The sequence below is a fragment of the Hippichthys cyanospilos genome, chromosome 20, assembly GCF_059441005.1.
Source record: "Hippichthys cyanospilos isolate Australia breed blue-spotted pipefish chromosome 20, RoL_Hcya_1.0, whole genome shotgun sequence".
NCBI lineage: Eukaryota > Metazoa > Chordata > Actinopteri > Syngnathiformes > Syngnathidae > Hippichthys > Hippichthys cyanospilos.
In genome coordinates this window covers 9,087,332-9,106,559 of record NC_142388.1, presented here as the reverse complement: position 1 = coordinate 9,106,559, position 19,228 = coordinate 9,087,332, and the positions used below count along the sequence as shown (strand labels likewise).

The 19,228-nt window shown below is 40.1% G+C and overlaps 3 protein-coding genes across 4 annotated transcripts in view; all 3 read left to right on the top strand.

Annotated features, from left to right (window-relative positions):
• Positions 1-134: 134 nt before the first annotated feature.
• LOC148407256 (uncharacterized) lies at positions 135-2,950 on the top strand. Its single transcript, XM_088403190.1, has 3 exons — positions 135-354; positions 1,371-1,667; positions 2,448-2,950. Exons 1-3 carry the CDS (start codon positions 279-281, stop codon positions 2,849-2,851), a joined length of 777 nt encoding a protein of 258 aa, XP_088259316.1. The 5' UTR covers positions 135-278; the 3' UTR covers positions 2,852-2,950.
• Positions 2,951-3,812: 862 nt separating this feature from the next.
• LOC148407255 (uncharacterized) lies at positions 3,813-8,454 on the top strand. 2 transcript variants are annotated; one of them, XM_088403404.1, is made up of 7 exons: positions 3,813-3,984; positions 4,884-5,177; positions 5,836-6,303; positions 6,476-6,489; positions 6,675-6,737; positions 7,269-7,361; positions 7,619-8,454. In XM_088403404.1, the coding sequence occupies exons 1-7, from the start codon at positions 3,939-3,941 to the stop codon at positions 7,688-7,690; spliced, it is 1,050 nt and encodes a 349-aa protein (XP_088259530.1). In that variant the 5' UTR covers positions 3,813-3,938; the 3' UTR covers positions 7,691-8,454. The 2 variants fall into 2 exon arrangements, with proteins under 2 accessions (XP_088259530.1, XP_088259529.1); XM_088403403.1 differs by having other exon boundaries at positions 7,266-7,361.
• A 3,168-nt stretch (positions 8,455-11,622) lies between these two features.
• Positions 11,623-19,228, top strand: part of plcb1l (phospholipase C beta 1-like) — a 77,087-nt gene continuing 69,481 nt past the window's right edge. The window contains exons 1-2 of the mRNA XM_088403232.1: positions 11,623-11,990; positions 16,519-16,596. Of these exons, the coding sequence (XP_088259358.1) occupies positions 11,892-11,990; positions 16,519-16,596 (177 nt within the window). The 5' untranslated portion in view covers positions 11,623-11,891. The remainder of the gene's footprint in view (positions 11,991-16,518; positions 16,597-19,228) is intronic.

Here is a 19,228-nt window from a genome sequence, read left to right as displayed (position 1 = left end):
AACTCATTCAATGAACACGAAGCTCTCGAGATCCAAACCAAGAATCGATACCTGCGTGCGTACAGGTGTTCATGATGTCTTTATTTTCCCTGTTTTTTTCACTTCTCCTTTTGGGTGCGATTATGATGTAATGAAGATTGAAGACTGAACAATCATCGATTGTGAAATAACTTTCCTATGAAGGAAAAATGCAGAAGCAACTTGAGTCATGGCAACTGTGCAGGGCTGGACCTTTTTTTTCCTTTTAAACAAGACCCCACAAAGCGTGAATCTCGACAATGATCCAAAGCTCGACTTGTTCTCTGAAGATGAACACGCAGGAATTCATTCTTATTTTTCTGCTTCAATTCCAAGGTAATCAACTTTCTGATTCATCTGTTTAACATTATGTCATAACATTTTTATAAAGTTGTGTAAATATATGACAGGAAGTTCCACTTCTTTGACAGTCTGCTCATGCAACATCGTGGGGACAACGCAAACAAGTGTTAGCATAGTTAGCATTAGGGATCAAATTGCAACATATCCCAATTGTCGATACTGAGTAGCGCCCCCTTTTCATTCCAAACCCTATGCTTAATATTTACATTCAGTCATATGTTTTATGAGTAACTGATAGGAACGTCAAAATATTTTTAACTCCTTCTATATCAATGAAAAATATTGATGTGTTTCAGTCCAGACATTGGTGATAGTTATTTTTATTTTTTTTTTAATAGTTTTTGGCCAAAGGAGGGTCTAAAGATGGCTGATAATAATTGAACTTAGTCATGAATTATTTTAGTTTCTAAAGTTAGTGTTTAGCAAAAGTAATTGACTGAATTCAATTATTTTAATTTACTTTAATTTATTTGAGGTGCTAAGTTAGCAATCAATTACTTAATTCACTTTTTAGATCCTAATTTAGCCAAATGCTTGAAAAACTTCCATGAAAACATCCATGAAAACAACAAATTCCATCCGGCTCATTTGCATTTATCTGACATTAATATAATATGTTAAAAAAAATAAAAATTACAAATTCAACATTGAAAATTTGAAAATAAAAAAAAATACATAAAGTCAATATTTTTTTGTCTGGTCTGATATGTCTCTTTAAATGTGTATCTTTTGAAAAAAATGTGTATTTGAAGCAGGTTTTAGGGGGACTCTGGTCTGACTTATTTTTAATATTTTATTTTTTAGTGGGAAAAAAATATCAAGAAAATAGCAAGGTACACTAATAGCTCAGAAATCATTTGTTTGAATCTTATGTTGAAAGTGGATTTTGGCGCCCCCCAGTGTCTGACGCCCTGAGCGTTTGCTGGATTGCCTAATTGGTTGGCATGCGTAACTAAGCTTGTTTCTTTCTCTCGTTTGGCGTCTGGCAGTGGTTATCGGGCAGACAACATCAATATACACCAAGACTGGAGATACAGTGACCCTACCCTGCGGGCGTTTGTCCTGCCCCACCGTGACCTGGCTCTACGTCCGCAATTTCAGCGGAGCAGCGGTATCGGAAGTGATACACGGCAGCATACTGAGCAGCTCGGCCAGAAGGGAGCGCCTCAGCCTCAAAGACGACTGTTCGCTACTCATTGAGCGGGTGACGGCAGATGATGCCGGATATTTTGTGTGCCAACGAGATCGATGGCCGGAAATGCACGTTCATCTGAACGTCATGACTTGTGAGTCGTCGAAATGGGCACAGTCATTTAGGCTGGCTGGCTAGCCGTTCGGGGTTTTCCAAACGTTTTCTGGACATTGGATTATGGGCGAAACCATCCATGTCGGTCTGAGACTTGATTTAGCCCGTAAATAGTCATTGCAGTCAAATATGGCCCAACTTTCGTCCAAAAATAATAATGAGCCCGTCCGATATGGTTCAAATTTAGTCCAAAAATAGTCAATATAAACCGGCTATGAACAACATCCTGTGGTCCAATTTTAGTCAAACGTTTAAAATGTGGGTGTATTTCTTTAGCCTATCAAATTTGGTCAGGGTTTATACAGGTTACATCTTCTGGAACATCAACACCATATCTTGAATATTTGATCCTGAAGGAAAACTGGAGAAAACTCTACGCTGACTTTTTTTCCCCTCCAAATCACATTAATCATTCGATTTTTGGAACAAAAAATGTGGGCGGCGATTACAGAGGTTTAGAACTCCCGCATAGACTTCACCACCACCTAGTGGTGTAAACTTGCAATTACACTACACGGCGCAAACGCAAAGCCCTAAACAAAGTTTTTTTTTTTTTATCAAATTTAATCAGACAGCTTCTCACCGTTCATTTTTCAACCAAATGCAGACTGTCAAAATATTTTTTTTTCAAAGACCAATTCTCAATCCGACTCTGACGTCTTTTGGAATATGTAGTTTATTTTATTTATTTTTTTTGTTTTACAATTTTGCTTGGTATGGTTCTTGTCTTTGGTGTCACCTGTCACCTTGTTCGCTGCAGTGACGCAGATGCCTCCTCTGGACGCCGCATGGAGAGACACTCACGTGATCCTCAAGTGTTCCCTGACCTGCTACCCGGGCGTCAAATGTCGATGCTACGAAAAAGGCCTCCTCCGTTGGACAGATGAGGAGGGCAATCCTCTAATTGATGTTCGCTCAAACTCCAAATGCGCCGTCTACGCCAAAGTCTCTTCCGTCAGCGACGAAAAGAAATACACGTGCGAGTACGCGGACATAGAGGGTAGAGTACATGTCCGGGCCCAATACGAAGCCGTCCCCGCCACAAGTGGTCCCGTAGCGCCCTCTGCTGACCACACTCGGCTCGTCAACATCATTCGGGTGAGCGTCATAGCGCTCCTTCTCATCGCCACCGCCGTGGCCGTTGTCTTCATTAAACTCAAGTGAGGAAAACGTCTTCGGGATTATTATTAAAATTCCGACTAAAAGCGTGTATTTTTTTTTATTGTACTTCTTTTGGGGAAACGGTTCAACGCAACAGGAAGTTAAAAAAAAAAAAAAAAAAAAAAAATATATATATATATATATATATATATATATATATATATATATATATATATATATATATATATATATATATATATATATATATATATATATATATATATATAATGGTTGGCCGACTGCTGCATGACAGCGATCTTGTTTTTCAATGTACTGTAAACATTGCTAATTATTAACCTGTTATCCCTATTAATAACAGCGATGTTTTGATGAAACATTTATGCCATTAAAATAGCACTGCCTGTTTGCTGAATGTCTTAGTGTGTCACACTTCCTGTACATCACGCTTCACTTCCTATCTATCAAAATCTTGATGAAACATTGTGGTATGCGACCAAGACCGTAAATGATAAAACAAACAAGGAGACGTATTACACGTACAACGTAATCATATAGAAAAAAACTTAAGTAAAACAAGTGTGCACACCCTTTAAAAAGAAATGTTTTAATACCGATCTCATTCAAACTTATATTTAATGAAACTTGCCCATGTTTAAAGTTACTTCCGATTAATTTAAAGTTCTGACGTTCTGGTAGGCTTTTTCTGACGTCATGTGCTGTTAAATGTTCTGAGAGCAGGTGTGGTGAATTTGCTGTTAAATGAGGCATCGCTCTCTTAAAAAAACATTTTCTGACGTCATATGCTGTTAAATGTTCTGAGAGCAAGTGTGTTGAATTTGCTGTTAAATGAGGCATCGCTCTCTTAAAAAATCATAATGTCTATGCATGCAGTAATCGTGCAGATTTTTTTTAAGATGCTTTTTCCCACTTCCTCTTTGATTGCGTTGCGATAATCAAGAGCGCGAGGAGCAGCTGCCGCTTGTGAAATAACCAAGTTTCCTATAATACGATGAATGCAGAACAAACTTGAGTTTTGAAAATGTGTGGGCTGGATTTGTATTGGTTTTGAACAAGTCCCCACAAAGAGGAAATCGTGACATGGATCCAAATCTCAAGTTGCTCACTGAAGATGAACACACAGGAATTCATTCTTATTTTTCTGCTTCACTTTGAAGGTAATCGGCTTTTGGATTCATCTTGATAATATTCGTGCTCATCTTGATAATAAACTCCGCGTGCGCTGTGTTCTAGGTGAAAAAAAATAACGAGTGTTCGGATTAGCCGCACTCTCAGGTCGCTATACGTATTTCAAATGAGCCGTCTCTGGCGAAAATTTAGGCAAAAACACGAGGCCGACACGGCATAAAAAAAAATCAAAGGTGAATGTATTTCATATGGGATTCAAACATTTTTTTTAATCCCGGAGAATTTCAGCAGTTTTTAAAAGTGCAACAGGCCCGGTTGATCCAAATATCGACACAAAGTCGATATCCCTGCCTTAGTGATACCAAAGAGTGTATATTGATCCATTTATTTTTGGGTCTAGCGTCTCTTTAATTTTTCCACTGTTTAATACTATTTTGGAGCACACCTTAATTATTTTGTTGTTGTTTTTTAAATTCCAGTTTGAGGTTTACCCGAGTAGTCCTGCTTCATCTTCATCTCCTCCTCATCTTGCTTTTTTTTTTTTTAAATCCATGCTTGTTGTAGAATTTTAATATGCTATGCTAAAGAATCCAAACGCATTTAATTAGAAAAACATGTTTTTATAAGGATGTATGGTTTACTATAATATTTTATGAACCAAAAAGTGCTTGATAGGCTATTTGTGTCCACAATACTGGCTTCAGTATTTACTAGCTGTCAACTGATATCTCATGTATCACACAATTGTAGTGAGAATTCATCTGGAATTCAAGCTGGATCTAAAATTGAGCCCTGTGGAACACCAGAAAAAAAAAAAAGCCATGGTCATTAAAATTCTGAGCTTATTTTGGGGAGAAGCGCTAAAAGCAGTAGCAAAGTTAGCGATACTACTCACATGTATAACCTTGCTCGTTTTGATGTCTGCCAGTGGTTATCGGCCAGACAAGAGAACTTTTTGCCCGGGCCGGGGACAAAGTGACTCTATCCTGCAAGCGCTCATCCTGCTCGGACGTCAAGTGGTCGTACAGTCGGGACTCGAGCGGTTTGGTAGCTGAGGTGAAAAACGGCCGAGTGCTGAGCAGCTCGCCCAGAAGTCAGCGTCTCAGCCTGGATGCCGGCTGCTCATTGATAATCGAGCGCTTGACGGCGGATGATGCCGGTTTCTATGTGTGCGACCAATATGGACGGCAGGAGGTCAACATTGTGCTGACGGTGATGACATGTGAGTCTTTTGTCCGTTCTTTAAATGCATTTTTGCCGGCTTTGAGACTCCACTTGAGTGCTTGTTCAGTTTTTTTTTTTTTTTTTTGGTCAATCATGAAATATTCAGAATTGTACATTAACTCATTCAGCCCCAGCCATTTTAGGTCCTTCTTCATTAAAAAACTTGAAAAAAAATAGAAAAACATGAATAGATGCCAAGGTTTAATTGTTCAAACTTAAAAAACGTGGAAACACGTCTTTGGGATTAAATGAGTTGAAGTACAGACAAGTACATCCTGTCCGTTTCAACTGCTCAAACATAAAGCTTTGCGATGTCTCACTACTTGTTAGCATTTGCTGCAACTACAGTCGCAGCTGAGTGCTTTGCATTGATGTGGCAAGCCAAACTTGAACAAAGAATGCATATCCTTATCAAACACGATGCCAGCCAATCACTTTTTTTTCACAACCCCAACAACTCAACCATAAGAAGCCTGATGCATAAAAAACAATGATCAATTAATCCAATTAGTACCTAAAGTCGTTACGATAGTACTTAAGTATCCACAATAATTGATTACCTTAGTACTTCATCACCTAAAATAATTGATTACTACTTATTACCGACCTTGGATTTTGCGCCGTTTTGGAACATTTGGTCGTTTCCTATTCCACAGTGACGCAGTTGCCACCCGGGGACGCCTCAGCTGGAGACTATCACGCGTTCCTCAAGTGTTCCTTGGCCTGCTACCCGGGCACCGATTGTAAATGCTTGGAAAAAGGCCTTCGCTGGAAAGATGAGGAAGGCAAGGAGCTTTCCCCGAGTCTCACCGAACGGTTCCACTGCGTGTCCTTCCTCAAAGTCTCCTCTGTCGAGGACGAGAGGAAATACACGTGCCAGTACGTGGACAGACAGGACTTGAAGGTGGAGGCCCAGCACACAGCCACCTTCTCCAAGGAGCCCTCAGTAGGACTTGGAGATTCTGGAAATTCTGGAGGTCCTGGAGGCTCCAGAGGAGACGAAAACCGCAACCTGCTCCTCATCATCATCGGGGCGGCGGTCGGCGTCCTGACGCTGATGCTCGTCGTGGTGGTCGTCGTCCTCGTCAAAACAAAGGCCAGAAGAAACGCCCGCCAGGATCAGAGTAGGAACGCCTTTGATCAGCCCCTTCCAGGCTTATTGTCATCTGACGATTGTTTGGTCCATGAATCGGATCGGAGAACCATATATATATATATATATATATATATATTCAAATCGACAATGCAATTTCCTGATGACTCATCACTGCTGTTGTTGTTCTTTTTTTTTTCCAGACTTCCCCAAAAATGTAAGTCTTTCTCTTTTTGCATGACGTAAAGCTCGGCCGAGGCGTTCGTCAACGGCGCCGGCGTCCGCTGACGCTCGCAAAAGTTTCAGCGCTCATCAGCTGACATTGCGACTGGCCGCCGACCGCTCTTTTGTCCGTCTATATGCGTTGTGATATGAAATCACCTTTTTGTGGTTGTCGAGCAGGAAGACAACAACGCCACCTACGCCAGCGTCACTTACGACAAGACGGGAGGCGGCGAGCAAAAGGTGATGATATTCGCTGAGGCGGGCCACTTGAGATAAGGGCGTAATCACACTTGTTTGGAAATCGTCTTGCCTGGTGGATATGCCGTTAATTCATTCAGTGCCATTGACGGCAAAAGACGGCAAAAGATGGCAAAAATGCCACAGCATTTGGAGAAGGAGAATGAAGGTTGGCATGATTCGGACTTCTCAGAATTTTGACTTTAAAATCACAACTCTGTCTCAGAATTGTCACTTAAGTGAGAATTCTGAAAATAAAGTCAACATTCTGGGTTTAGAGGCAAAATTTTTTGGCCTTTTGTTTTGGCCTAAAATGAGAACTCTGACTTTATTTTATAGAGAATATTTTAGTCAGAATTCTAACTTTAAAAATAAGTTCTGAGAGTCAAGTCTTAACTCTCACTTTTTATCACCAGGAATCTGTAAATAAAATGAATATTCCCTCTTAAGTCAAAATTTTGACTTTAAAGTAAGAATTTTGAGAATAGTAAAAAAAAAACTGTCATGCTTCTGTTTGTCTTCTCATTTCAGAAGGATGGGTCACCAGAAGAGTGTGAAAGCGGTGTGACCTACGCTACTGTTAACCTCAAAAAGAAGACGACGACGAAGGAGGACGGCAAAAAACAGGCCAGTGGCGCCGACTCGCTCGTTGACTGTTGCAAATACATACAAAGGAGTTTCTTGTCAGCTTTTTTTAACTTAACTCATTCAATGCCGAGGACGTATTTTCACACTTTTACATTTTTAGGAGTATTTCAATGAAACGTGAAAATACGTCCCTGGCATTGAATGAGCTAATGACATAATTGCTAATTTTTTTGTTTTATCAGCGTGATGATACTGATTATATTTTGGTATTTATTTGATATATTTTGACTGCGCAGACAGACGAGGACGTTGTGACCTACGCGGCCGTCAGGACGGCAACCGGGCCGGAACATAATGTCGGCAACTGAAAAGAAAACCAACAAAAAATGACAAAGTTAAGCGTGCCGCCATCACAGTATCTTAACACACATGCACACACAAAATTTTGGGGTGTCAATGAGGTGTCATTTTCTTATTTATTCTGTTCACAGGTGTCATTATTCTTAAAATGAATGTGTTACTTTTCTCGTAATTCCAGGCAGAACAATCATGTTTACGTTTTAACACTGATGGGAAAGAATCTTTTTTTTTTTTTTTTTTTTTTGGAATCCAGAAAAAAAAGTTCTGTTTCTGATTGATTAAACTTTGGAACTACATTTGTAGTGCAATCTTGGTGTATTTTATTCAGTGAATCCAGAAGATGGATCTTGTTTTATTTACTTGCCCATCGGCAACAAAATGTCCCAAATGAAAATACCAAACTGTCGAACACGAGGGCTGCAACTAACAATCGTTTTTAAAACTGATGAATCTGTTTTAAGTCTTCATTTCCAACTATTGTTTTCCTCTTGATCAGGCAGTGAAAAGACTTCAAAAGGAGGCGGAAGAAGGCGAAAGATAACAGCGAAACATGTCAGGTCAAACCTCTTAATTTTCAGATTTTACCGTTTTGAATTTCAAAAAAGTCTTTTCACTGCCTGATAAAGACGAAAACTGTTGATTTTTAAATCGACAGAACGAAGGTTGTTCAAGTAAGTCTTAATTTTGTTTAATTTTGTGGAAAAAGTAGGACATTTCAATGTGCACTGATGTTTAAATTATATGCGTTATTATTAAAAGTAAACTGGTTTACTACAGGTAAACTGGTTTGGTCCCTCTTAATGTAAGTAAAAAAGAAAGAGCAGATTTTTTTTCTTCCCAGCAAATGTTTTATTTTGATTCAACACAAGTCTGCTTTTGTGGAGGGCTGCCAAAATGGGAGAATATTTGTGAGGGGCTGAATCTTTTGTACATTTTGTATATTCATTTGATGTTGAAACGTTGAAGTTATTAAATGAAGTTATATTAAAAAAATCTGGGATGAAAAATATGATCGGAATATGAAAAACAGATTAAGTCTGGACTTGAAGTATCTAACGTAATTACTCATCTACTTAATACATATCTGAATTAATTAGATGCAAATCCATACAAAAGTAACTTTTATAACTTCGTAAAACGTAAGGTCCTAAAGTTGAAAAAAGATTCAAACTCAGAGCTCCAAATCTCCATGAATACGAAGCAAAAAAGAAAACAAAATGACTGCAACTGCAACGACAGCAGTTATCCACGCGGGGCCGCTGTTGCGCCGCACCACACCCGCTGACCGTGTTGGATTCGGGGTTCACGCAGGGGACGCTGCAGCCAGTTAAACTGGCAGAGACCTCTCGTCCTTCCCTGGGGTTCATACATTAGTGAGATGAGATTTCCTCGTAATGTCTGCTGCCCTCTGAGCCACTCTTGGCTTCTCGTGAAGCGGAATAATAATGAGCAAAGTGTACAATGAGAGGTTTGAGCGCTGTACGCAAGATTTGCCACAACTCCTCATTGATTTAACGCTTTGGAGTCTAATGAAAGAAAAGATATAACAGGATGATGAAATGAAGCTGAGGAAATGAACACTGATAGTAGGTGGCAACTCTGTTAGCTAGTTGTAGATAAAATACTGTTGAAAATACCTTAATATGTTACATACACGTGCCGCCTCTCGTTAATGATTTATTTTTCTGAACACATCTCTACTATGACCCCAAAAGTTGAATATTTTTTGTGGACAAATATTTATTTTTTGAGAACAGGCCTGACCATTATAATGCTTATTTTTTTGTGGAAAAATGTTTTAATTATTATTTCTTTTGATAAAAGATTTCGGCCATGATTCATGGGATACTTTATGTTGATTTTTTTGGACTAATACAAAGGAAGTTTGAAAGCGTGTAAAGTTTATTTTTTTTGTAACCCCAAAACGCTTTCCACTGGTTAAGGGGTGCTTGGCTGAAAAAACGTACATCACAGGGGGTACATCAATGAAAAAAGGTTGCAAACCTCTGATATAATGTGTAAGGAAGAAGTGATGTTTTCAGGCCCCAAATCCTAGCAGACTGTCAAGTTTCTGTAAGTGCATCAGCAAAAGATCAGTGAGGTCTCTCCTCCGGGAGTCGAGGGAGTCTTTAGTCGTCAGTCGGCTATCAGAGTCTGAGCTTCTCCTGCCAAGCCGGCCGGCCAAGCTGCCAACTGGCTGATTCGCAGCCGCCGCATCCTCCCTCGGAGGCTCGGAGCGAAAGGCACAAATGAAAGAAGACCGGCCTCCTTAACATCTGCGCCTCAGACTCCCCCGAGAGCGGCCCGACTCCCCCAGACGGACGGATGGAGGAAAGTGCGCTGAGTGACGTCGGGACCGCGTTCGTCCCTTGAGGCTTCCCTCAGCACCACGGGCGTGACGGACATGAAAGGGCCCAAGACCGAGCGTGACTCATTCGGTGTGTAAAAACACCATCGTGTCCTCAACCCTAATAAGCGTGTGAGTCATCGCTAGCCCGTTTTCAAAATGCTGTCGCACCCCATCAGGAACCAAACTTGAAAGCTGTCAGTAAAGATTTGACAAGCCGCCCGAGGTTTTTTTTTTTTTTTTTTAATGACCGAATATTCTGGGGCCCCAGTGACAGCAACTCATGTTAAATTTAAGCAGTTAAAGACCTTCAGGCGCACTTTAGACTTCAGTGACTCACTTGAGTTATTTCAAGTGTAGTCAGGGAGGAAAAAAAACAAGCAAGGCAGTCTGTTTTTTACTGGACTTTAAGATAATAGACAAGCTAACGAACAGCATTTATGTAGAGTCGCTCTGGTTTTTGAACACCGATGGTGGAGCAACGCATGTAGCTAGACAATATCCCAATACCCAAGAGTGTCTTTTTTTATCATCTGTGAAATTCAACTATTAGTATTGCAAGTTAATGAGCCATTTAAAGTAATTTTGAAACATTTGTTTCTGTTGGCATTGATTTATTGTTTTGCCCCATGTGGCCCACGCCATTGGTTGCCAATTGTGTTTTCATTAGATAGTTCAATTTTTTTTCCATGTTTAACCCCTGTGCACACACTTTGCAAACATACACATTGCATTTTTTTTCATTTTTTTTAGATGCTTTTAAAAGCATAATTAAATTTTTATGAACATTATTTTTCCTTCAACCACTTAAATTGTTCAGTGGCATGAGGTCTATCCATACATATGTAGGTTCAATTTAATAACAGCCACAAAAACTTGAAAAATCGGATGGTCTGTCTTTGACGTGATGGTGGACACTTTAAGACAATGCCATTAACTGGTATCTACCGCCACCTACTGTATTGAGGTGAAACTAAAGTCAACACAGAATTTTCTGTTTGCTGACATAGTTTGACCGTTTGCTGTTAATAAAATTGCAGGAAAATCAGTCACAAATCCCATTAAAATACATCTAAAAATGGTATTTATAATGGTTTTGTATGGTCCAAAATTTGGACTGATTTTTTTTTTGTACAGAAAATCTCGCACGTCCAGCTGCAATCACACGGAAAAGTCAGAACTGTTGCATTAAAAAAAATTACGTTTTAATCATTTGCTGGAAAATTCAGCTCCCAAGCATTTTTTTTCCTCATTGATTCTTTTAAGATAGCATAAAAAATAGAATGAATTTCCATAATTCGTAACATAATGCCACAAGGGTTAAAAACAACCAAAATGTTTTATTCACTTGACGCTGGAACCGATTAATGACAAATCCCTTCATTTCAATGGGAAAAGCTTGTCCACCACTTGTGGTTCCTTATTACCTCGGACACACGGGGGCGCCATAATATATTGCTACATTCTTGTTCATTTTCTCTCTCTCTCTCTCTCTCTCTCTCTGTCTCTCTGTCTGTCTCTCTCTCTCTCTCTCTCTCTCTCATAGATCCTCCAGTCATTCCAAATCAGTCATTCAGTCCGTGAAGCTGGCTCGCGTCTACTCACCCGCCCCCCTCACAAAACACACACACACTAACCCAGGACGCGCTGCCGCTGTCAATGCGGGGCTGCGCGGCGCACTGGCAGCGACCGTGCCGGGGAGGGGGGGGGGGGTCCTGTGGAAAAAAAAAAAACAAAACATAAGGAACGCTGTCATTTTTCTTTTTAAGGGGGCGGGGGGTGTGGGGGTCTCCAAAAGCACGAGGAGGAAAAAGACTACTGACTTTTTTTTTTTTTTTAATTCCTCACGCGTGGTGGACTAGATGGCCGGGGCTCAGCCAGGAGTCCACGCGCTGCAGCTCAAGCCGGTGTCGGTGCCCGAGAGCCTCAGACGGGGCAACAAATTTATGAAATGGGACGATGTGAGTGACCGGCATGTATTTCTTCTATCTGTGCATGCACCGATCAGCTTTGTTATTGTTCTTGCATAATTTTTAGGGCAGCGAGAGGGTACGTGGATTTGACAGCGCCTCGCGCGCGCGCACATGCTTTGTTTACACGCCATGTAGTATAGTAGGCGCGCGTGCACTTGAATTCATTTCTGTTGCATGACTTGAGTTGACTAATCATCATTATTATTAACCTCGTGCCCCCCCGCCCCCCACCCTTGTTACCGTTGCCTAATAGGCTTCAAACAAATGACCTTGATTAAAATTGATTGCGCGCTGCAATGTGAGTGGCCTGTTAAAAGCATCCACGGCGTAGTAGTGGCCCCGTCCAGCAAATAGCCGCATCCCACGCTCAATGCTGCTGCATCTTGCCCAGAGCCAGCAGACGGCAGGCAGCAGCTTTATCCACTTGATGAAATGTACCTTTGCTGTTAACCAAAGTCGCCTCCTTCCTGTATGTTTTACTGCTATTTTTATTTGAACGGTATTGTGCTTAATTATAATGTAGAATTTCCCGTATGCCCACTAAGGTGACTCATCCACCGCCATGTCACTCAAGTACCTTAAATCAGCCGAGCTGCTGTTTTCCGGGCCCCTTGCAATTCAATGGAACGCTTTTTATTTACAGTAGTCAACTGCAGCCAGTACCAAGTGGAGTGGCGTGATTGGCAAGCCAGTCTGGTTAAATAAAACAAATAGCAATGGTTAAGATGACTTACGAGGCAATATTACAAAAAAGTATTTGTGATTATGGATTTCTATCTGTCTGTCTGTCTGTCTGTCTGTCTGTCTGTCTGTCTGTCTAAGATCGAGCATTAACAGGCTGTTAGATCTGTCTGTCTGTCTATCTATCTATCTATCTATCTATCTATCTATCTATCTATCTATCTATCTATCTATCTATCTATCTATCTATCTATCTATCTATCTATCTATCTATCTATCTGTTGCATTTTCTCAAATTCTCAAAATCAGGCTTATGTCGTAGGGATAGTGTTTGGGTTATTCACGAAAGTAGAAAATTTCAACAGATGTCCGTTTAAGGATGTTGACAAAAACAACCTCCTCAAGGTCTCAACTTTCATTTCCCAGCAGCCAAAATGTTGTAATTGTAATCAAAGTGTATGAAAATAAGGGATTCGTCCACAATGCACACCCCTGAAAGGTGAATGTGCCAAAATTTCAAAGGTGCTTGAGAGCCGCAATCCAGCCTATCAGGCTCCTGCAAAGCTTGCCAGTGAGCTTATGGTTTAAATCAAGGCGCATTGGTTGAAGGGAAACATGCAAAACATACTGGCTTGTTCCTTTCAAGGTTATCACTACAACTCGATGCTGTCACATCTGAAAAAATGAAAAACGATTGTTTCCCCCCCCCCAACCCGTAAATGTTTGCGTACTGACCGTTTGTGGCTGATGGCCTCACTCCAGAACAGAATGCCCGCTTGGTTCTTTTCCCCGAAAAAATACACCGCCCTGGGAAAGATGAGCTCAGATACCTTCTTTTGTTTAATTTCCCATGCACTTCTTCCTTCCTCTTTCCTCCCGCTGTGTGGCTTTATGGAAAGAACCCAGAGACAAACGGACGGATTGACCAGAAGTCCCCACGCTCAAGCTCCTGGGAGAGAAATCAAATTTGGTGCATTTGTGGTTTCAGATGCAACTTGAAAATCTCTTAACAGGAAATCGGTCAGACTGATAATTGCAGCAGATTCGCATTTGTTCCTCAGTGCATTGAGATACAGAATTAGTCAACAATTTAAAAAAAAAAAGGGCTTCAATCTGTTTCTGCAGCTTCCAGTTGAAGTGTGATGTCACATTCAACATAAAAGAAAGAGAATTAAACTTTGTGATCTAATCCTCTCCAAAGAACAACTAATATTTGCGCTGTACTGAGGATCTGCGGTCATGATATGCCATTGAATTGATACAAAGTAGGACATAAGAGTTAATTTTTTTAATTTAATGTCATTATGTCATTAAGGTGGATTTATATCAAGCATACGTGCTATTTTTCTAATTGAAAGGGGCATTATATATATATATATATATATATATATATATATATATATATATATATATATATATATATATACACATTTTTTTTTTCATTTTTTTCCCCCACATTCTTCTTGCAGTATTTGAGCCAAGGGATGGCACACTCTTTGACATGTTGTCACCATATGGGTGAAATTTCAGCTCCCAGGTGTCTTCATTCAATGCTTTCCCTTTGATGTGAATTGCCTTTGACGTAAATTCAAAGGAAAGGACACGGGTTTATTTCAGTGGGGAAGGACAATTTGCGGTGCGATTGTTTTGAGATGTGAGTTAGCGAAGAGCTCATACCTCAAGGCGCCGGTGGTGTAGTAGTGAAGTTTAGTCGAAATAAAGTCATTCGTGTTTCGAAAAAAAATGTCATTAACTACATTCGTCTTCACACAAAGGAAAATCATCTTGCTTTATTCCTCTTTTTGCTATTTTTCCACACAATTTGCTGGACATTGTTTGCCGACATTTTCACAATTGTGTGTGTAAGGGACTCTTAACGCTCCTCTCATTTTATTGATGGCACTCCTATCTGACGGCAGTGCGTCTTCCTTTGAGCGAGAGTGGAACGCAGGCAGGCATCCAAAACGAGTCGTCTTAAAGATGATTGACAGATGTTGGCATGCGGGTGATGTTGGGTCACTGTCAACACATCTTTTTCTTTATATTCTAAATAAGCTGTGCTGGCTTGGCGCAGTCCGCTTTTAATGGTGGCTGAATAAAGGATGTCCTCATCCTCGGCGGGAGGTGGAGAAATCCCATTAACTTTCGGGAATGTGTCTTTTCAGATGCTCAGCTCGAATTGCCTCCTTAACACCCCCAAGGTGATAGCTAATACGCTGCATTTATACTACATAAAATAAAGAAACACTTTTTTTTATTATCAAACAATAACAATGTTATATTATTCACAATTATTACTTTTATAAATCATGATTAGTTATGATTATTTTTAATGCATCTACGGCCTTTTTCTGAGTTTGAAATGTCCGAGTGCATTTGAACGCACCATACAGTTTGTTCTCACGTTAGCAGCAACTTGTGGCGTACAACAGCAATAAATGATAAGCGGTTCCTTAGTGTCATTAATTAGAGATTGGATATGATTCCTTAATGAAAGTATATGTAATTTTTTTCATGGGCACAACCAACCAATCACTCACACAATCTCACCTACTGACAATTTGGGGTATCCAATACACCTGCCACGCATTTTTTTGGAATATGGGAAACTGGAGTGCCCAGAGAAGCACGGGGAGAACATGCAAACCCCCCACAGGAATTGAACCTGAAAGGGGGGGGCACAACGACAGTGGCTGCTCTCAATTGAAACTGCATGGTCCTTCCTTTCCTCACTACAAAATGTAATATCAACAACAAGCAGGGACGGCGCCAAAATACTAAGATCAAACCAAACAAAGTACAAATAACCGAATTGTTAAAGGATAAACTAAATCAGTTCTAATCCTGCGGCCCATTCCCAGTTGATCCACCAGCGGTCCGGGACCTATGCTTTGTAGGATATACCCTTGGTTGCTTAGAAATTGCCGCAAATGGTCCTTGAGCCAAAATTTGGACATCAATGGTATATAATACATGAGTATGTTTCTCTTGAAACGTGGATAATTTGGCACGGCTCTACTTTACTTTTACAGCGCATTAAACTTTAATGGACCAAAACAATATTTGATCATCATCCGTTTTGCCATAATTGAAAAAAATGTAACCTGAGATGACGTTTCTTGGAAGAAAATGGGTATGGCGTGCAAATGTTTGCGCTGAAATCCGCGCATACCTGCCATACTGTGCATTCCGCCGCATTGTTGTTGACTTAAGTGTCTCATCTGTCAAGACTGTGCAGTCATGCGACAGCCATTAGCATCCCTCCGCTATCCCTACCGTTTCTATATCGGTGATCGGCAAGCGGGGGGGGTTGCCATAGCGCCGCAACTCCGCCACGTTGCCTTATTGAGGTTTAGGCTGAACAGCTAATGGAATATCGTATCCTTCAAGCCTTTTAATGTCAAAGCCTTTGATAGCTCTTACACACACACACACGCACACACACACCAGATGGGGTCTCGCCCGAATACGACGCGGAGCAGATGCAGGCAATTAGCATTATCGGCAAAAGTCGTGATAGAGACCTCATTAGAAGCTTTTTTTTTCTCCCCTTTGAACGTTATCCCCGTGAAAGTGGCCTTGCCCTCGCTGAACCTGAGTTACGGAGCGTTCAGGTGAACTGGTGTCTCTTGTTATAAATGCGTCCGATAACATCCAGAAAGCCCAATGGTCAGAACTCTGACTGTGTGATTTTTTTTTTTTTTTTTTAAATTTCAGACAATTTTGTTAAGAGGTGAATGAATCACAGATTCACAGATATCACAGATAATCAGATTGATTGGCCATCCCCAGTGTGGGCAAAATTCTCACATCTTTTGCTTATCTTTTCTTCTAGGACTCCACCACCGTGAGCCCCGTGACAGTAACGGTCGACCCCAAAGGGTACTTCCTGTACTGGACTGACCAAAACAAGGTGAGGCTCTACTGCTTTGTGGGATATACTGTATTTTTCAGACTATGAGTCACATCGGCAAAAATTGAGCAAAAGAAAAAAAAATTGTCAGGGATAAGCCGCACTGGACTATAAGCCGCAGGTTATAACATCATATATTTACGTCGAAAGATTTTTTTCATTTTTAATTAAAACTTTTTTTTTAATGCTCACAGCAACAGTGTCAACATATAAACACATTGCACATAATTCATATATACAATCATACACACACACACACATATATATATATATATATATATATATATATATATATATATATATATATATATATATATATATATATATATATTAACCAGCTCTGTTTCATAGTTGCTTCACAAATTGCCAGATAGATACACACATTTGTTTTAAAGATGGACTGTCTCCTGGTGGCTAGTAAAAAAAAAAAATATATATATATATATATATATATATATATATATATATATATATATATATATATATATATCCCGGCACATTAGCCGCCCTGGACTATAAGCCGCAGGGCTCAAATCATGAGAAAAAAGTTGCGGTTTATAGTATAAAAAATACGGTACTTGTAACCCAGCATTTTTTCTACCTCCTTTGCACCAGGGGTGCAAGCGAACTAAAGTGCAAACACATTATCGACATAATCCACAAAGCGGAAAACTTGACTGCTAGAAGCCGCCAGTTCCGGCACTAACACCCGATTCCCGAAGGAGGTAAAGGGCTAACCGTAAAACCCAACAAAGCTGTGACATTCTCTCACATTGAAATCAAATATTTGATTCAGGCATTAACCCGACACCCGTGAGATGTTGGCGTAGTCTATTGTTCCTCTCGGAGCCGCTCTGTATTGTTAGCCCGGCGTGTACAGTCACCGGCTAAAGCGCAAGATGGACTCGCTATGCTATTCCATTTTGTATTTGTGCGCCACACTATTAAATAGCCTTCATTGATTTTATGTTGGCCCGCATGAGGGCATCTTGAGACGCGCGCCGGACTGCTGACGCGACTTAACCACCCCTGAGCGCTAATTAGTATTAGCGGCTTGTGCGAAGGTAGTCTCAGACGATTGTTGGCGGGTAACTTTAGATGTGGACCGTGAAGACAGAGCAACCTTCATTTAAAAAAAAAAAAAAAACGCCTGAGGGGCTTATCATTCTGTTTACACATGCTACACGCGCTAAAGGTCACTTGTACTGTACACAATGTTGTGTACGTACACAAAAAGATGAGTTTGCTGCATTGCTCAAGGGTGCATTTACTCATTCAATCCCAAAGACGTATTTTGACGTTTTGTACGAGTCCAGACATTCGGTTTCAGGTACATTTGAATATTTAAAAAACGTTTTTTTCAAGTGTTTTGCAAAAAAGGGGGGTTAAAACCGGCTGCTAATAAATGAGTAAAGTACTAAAGTAATCTGTTACTTCAGCTAATAAAGTACTAAAGTAATGCCTTTTTTTTTGAAAGGTTATCGCAAGGTATATTTTCATTCAAAGGCGCCATGCTATCGCTACGTTTTTGTTGTTGTGTGTGGTCTCCTGTTCATTCTCTCCTGGATCTGAGACTGGCCCTTCAAACTGGTATTACTGGTACCAAACGTAGTCCCGCGTACGTTCTCTTTTCCGTTGCGTGAAAGTCAGCACGTGTTTCTCGAGCTAATGAGCGTTCCCGCCACGCATCTGTTGAGCTGGACGTCTTAAACAAGGCGCAGTGCCGTCTATCTCCAAATATTTTGTGCCCGACAGCAGGGACCGACAGGATGGCCTGCAGAGTAAAAACATTCCTGGGATTCCTTGAACACAACTGGACTCAGCATGCCGTAAACTGTGCTGCCCGAGAATTTACAGTTTTGACTTCATTACTACATGTAATCATTTTGTCTGTACTGCTGCGTGCTATAGAGTACCATAGCATAGGTCAGTGGTTCTCAAATGGGGGGACGGGTACTCCTGGGGTTACTTGAAGGAACTCCAAGGAAAATCCTGAAATAATTATTGAAGTCATTCTTTTTAGTAGTTCAGAAAACAAATTTATGTTCGGTAGGTTATCGTCCCCCGTACCAGAATGATTCAACCCAACTTGTCGCGTTCCACCTCTCGTTACCTGTCAAGTTCATGATTTTTTTTTTGTGAACCCAAAAGGGGATATTTTATGTTTAATAGTTTTCTGTGGAAAAATATTTGTAATTATTTCGTTTTAATAACAGGTCTGACACTTTGTGTTGATTACTCTTTATGGAGAAATATGTAATAATAATTAAGTTATTGATTTTTTTTGTAAACATCTCTATTTCAATCCCAAAAGAGGACACTTTATATTTAGTATTTTTCCGTAGGCAAAAATGTATTTATAATTATTTCTTTTTGAGAGCAGGTCGGACACTTTGTTGATGATTTTTTCTTGACAAACATTTATTGATAATTATTTCTTTTTGAGAACAGGCCTGATGCTTTATTTTGATTATTTTATGTGGAAAAATATATACTCATAATTAAGTTACTGTATTTTTGATAACCGACATCAGATAACACTGTATGTTGACTATTTTTTGTGGACTAATACAAATGAAGTTTGAAAGTTCAAGTTTTATAACATGTTTATGACATGTTTTAAGTCTTTTTT

Excerpts from the sequence above, each read along its gene's own strand:
- LOC148407256 (XM_088403190.1), top strand. The coding sequence starts at position 279 with ATGATCCAAAGCTCGACTTGTTCTCTGAAGATGAACACGCAGGAATTC. Across the intron at positions 355-1,370 it reads TTTTCTGCTTCAATTCCAAG|TGGTTATCGGGCAGACAACA; the intron begins GTAATCAACTTT and ends GGCGTCTGGCAG. Across the intron at positions 1,668-2,447 it reads TCATCTGAACGTCATGACTT|TGACGCAGATGCCTCCTCTG; the intron begins GTGAGTCGTCGA and ends TGTTCGCTGCAG.
- LOC148407255 (XM_088403403.1), top strand. The coding sequence starts at position 3,939 with ATGAACACACAGGAATTCATTCTTATTTTTCTGCTTCACTTTGAAG. Across the intron at positions 3,985-4,883 it reads TTTTCTGCTTCACTTTGAAG|TGGTTATCGGCCAGACAAGA; the intron begins GTAATCGGCTTT and ends GATGTCTGCCAG. Across the intron at positions 5,178-5,835 it reads TGTGCTGACGGTGATGACAT|TGACGCAGTTGCCACCCGGG; the intron begins GTGAGTCTTTTG and ends CCTATTCCACAG.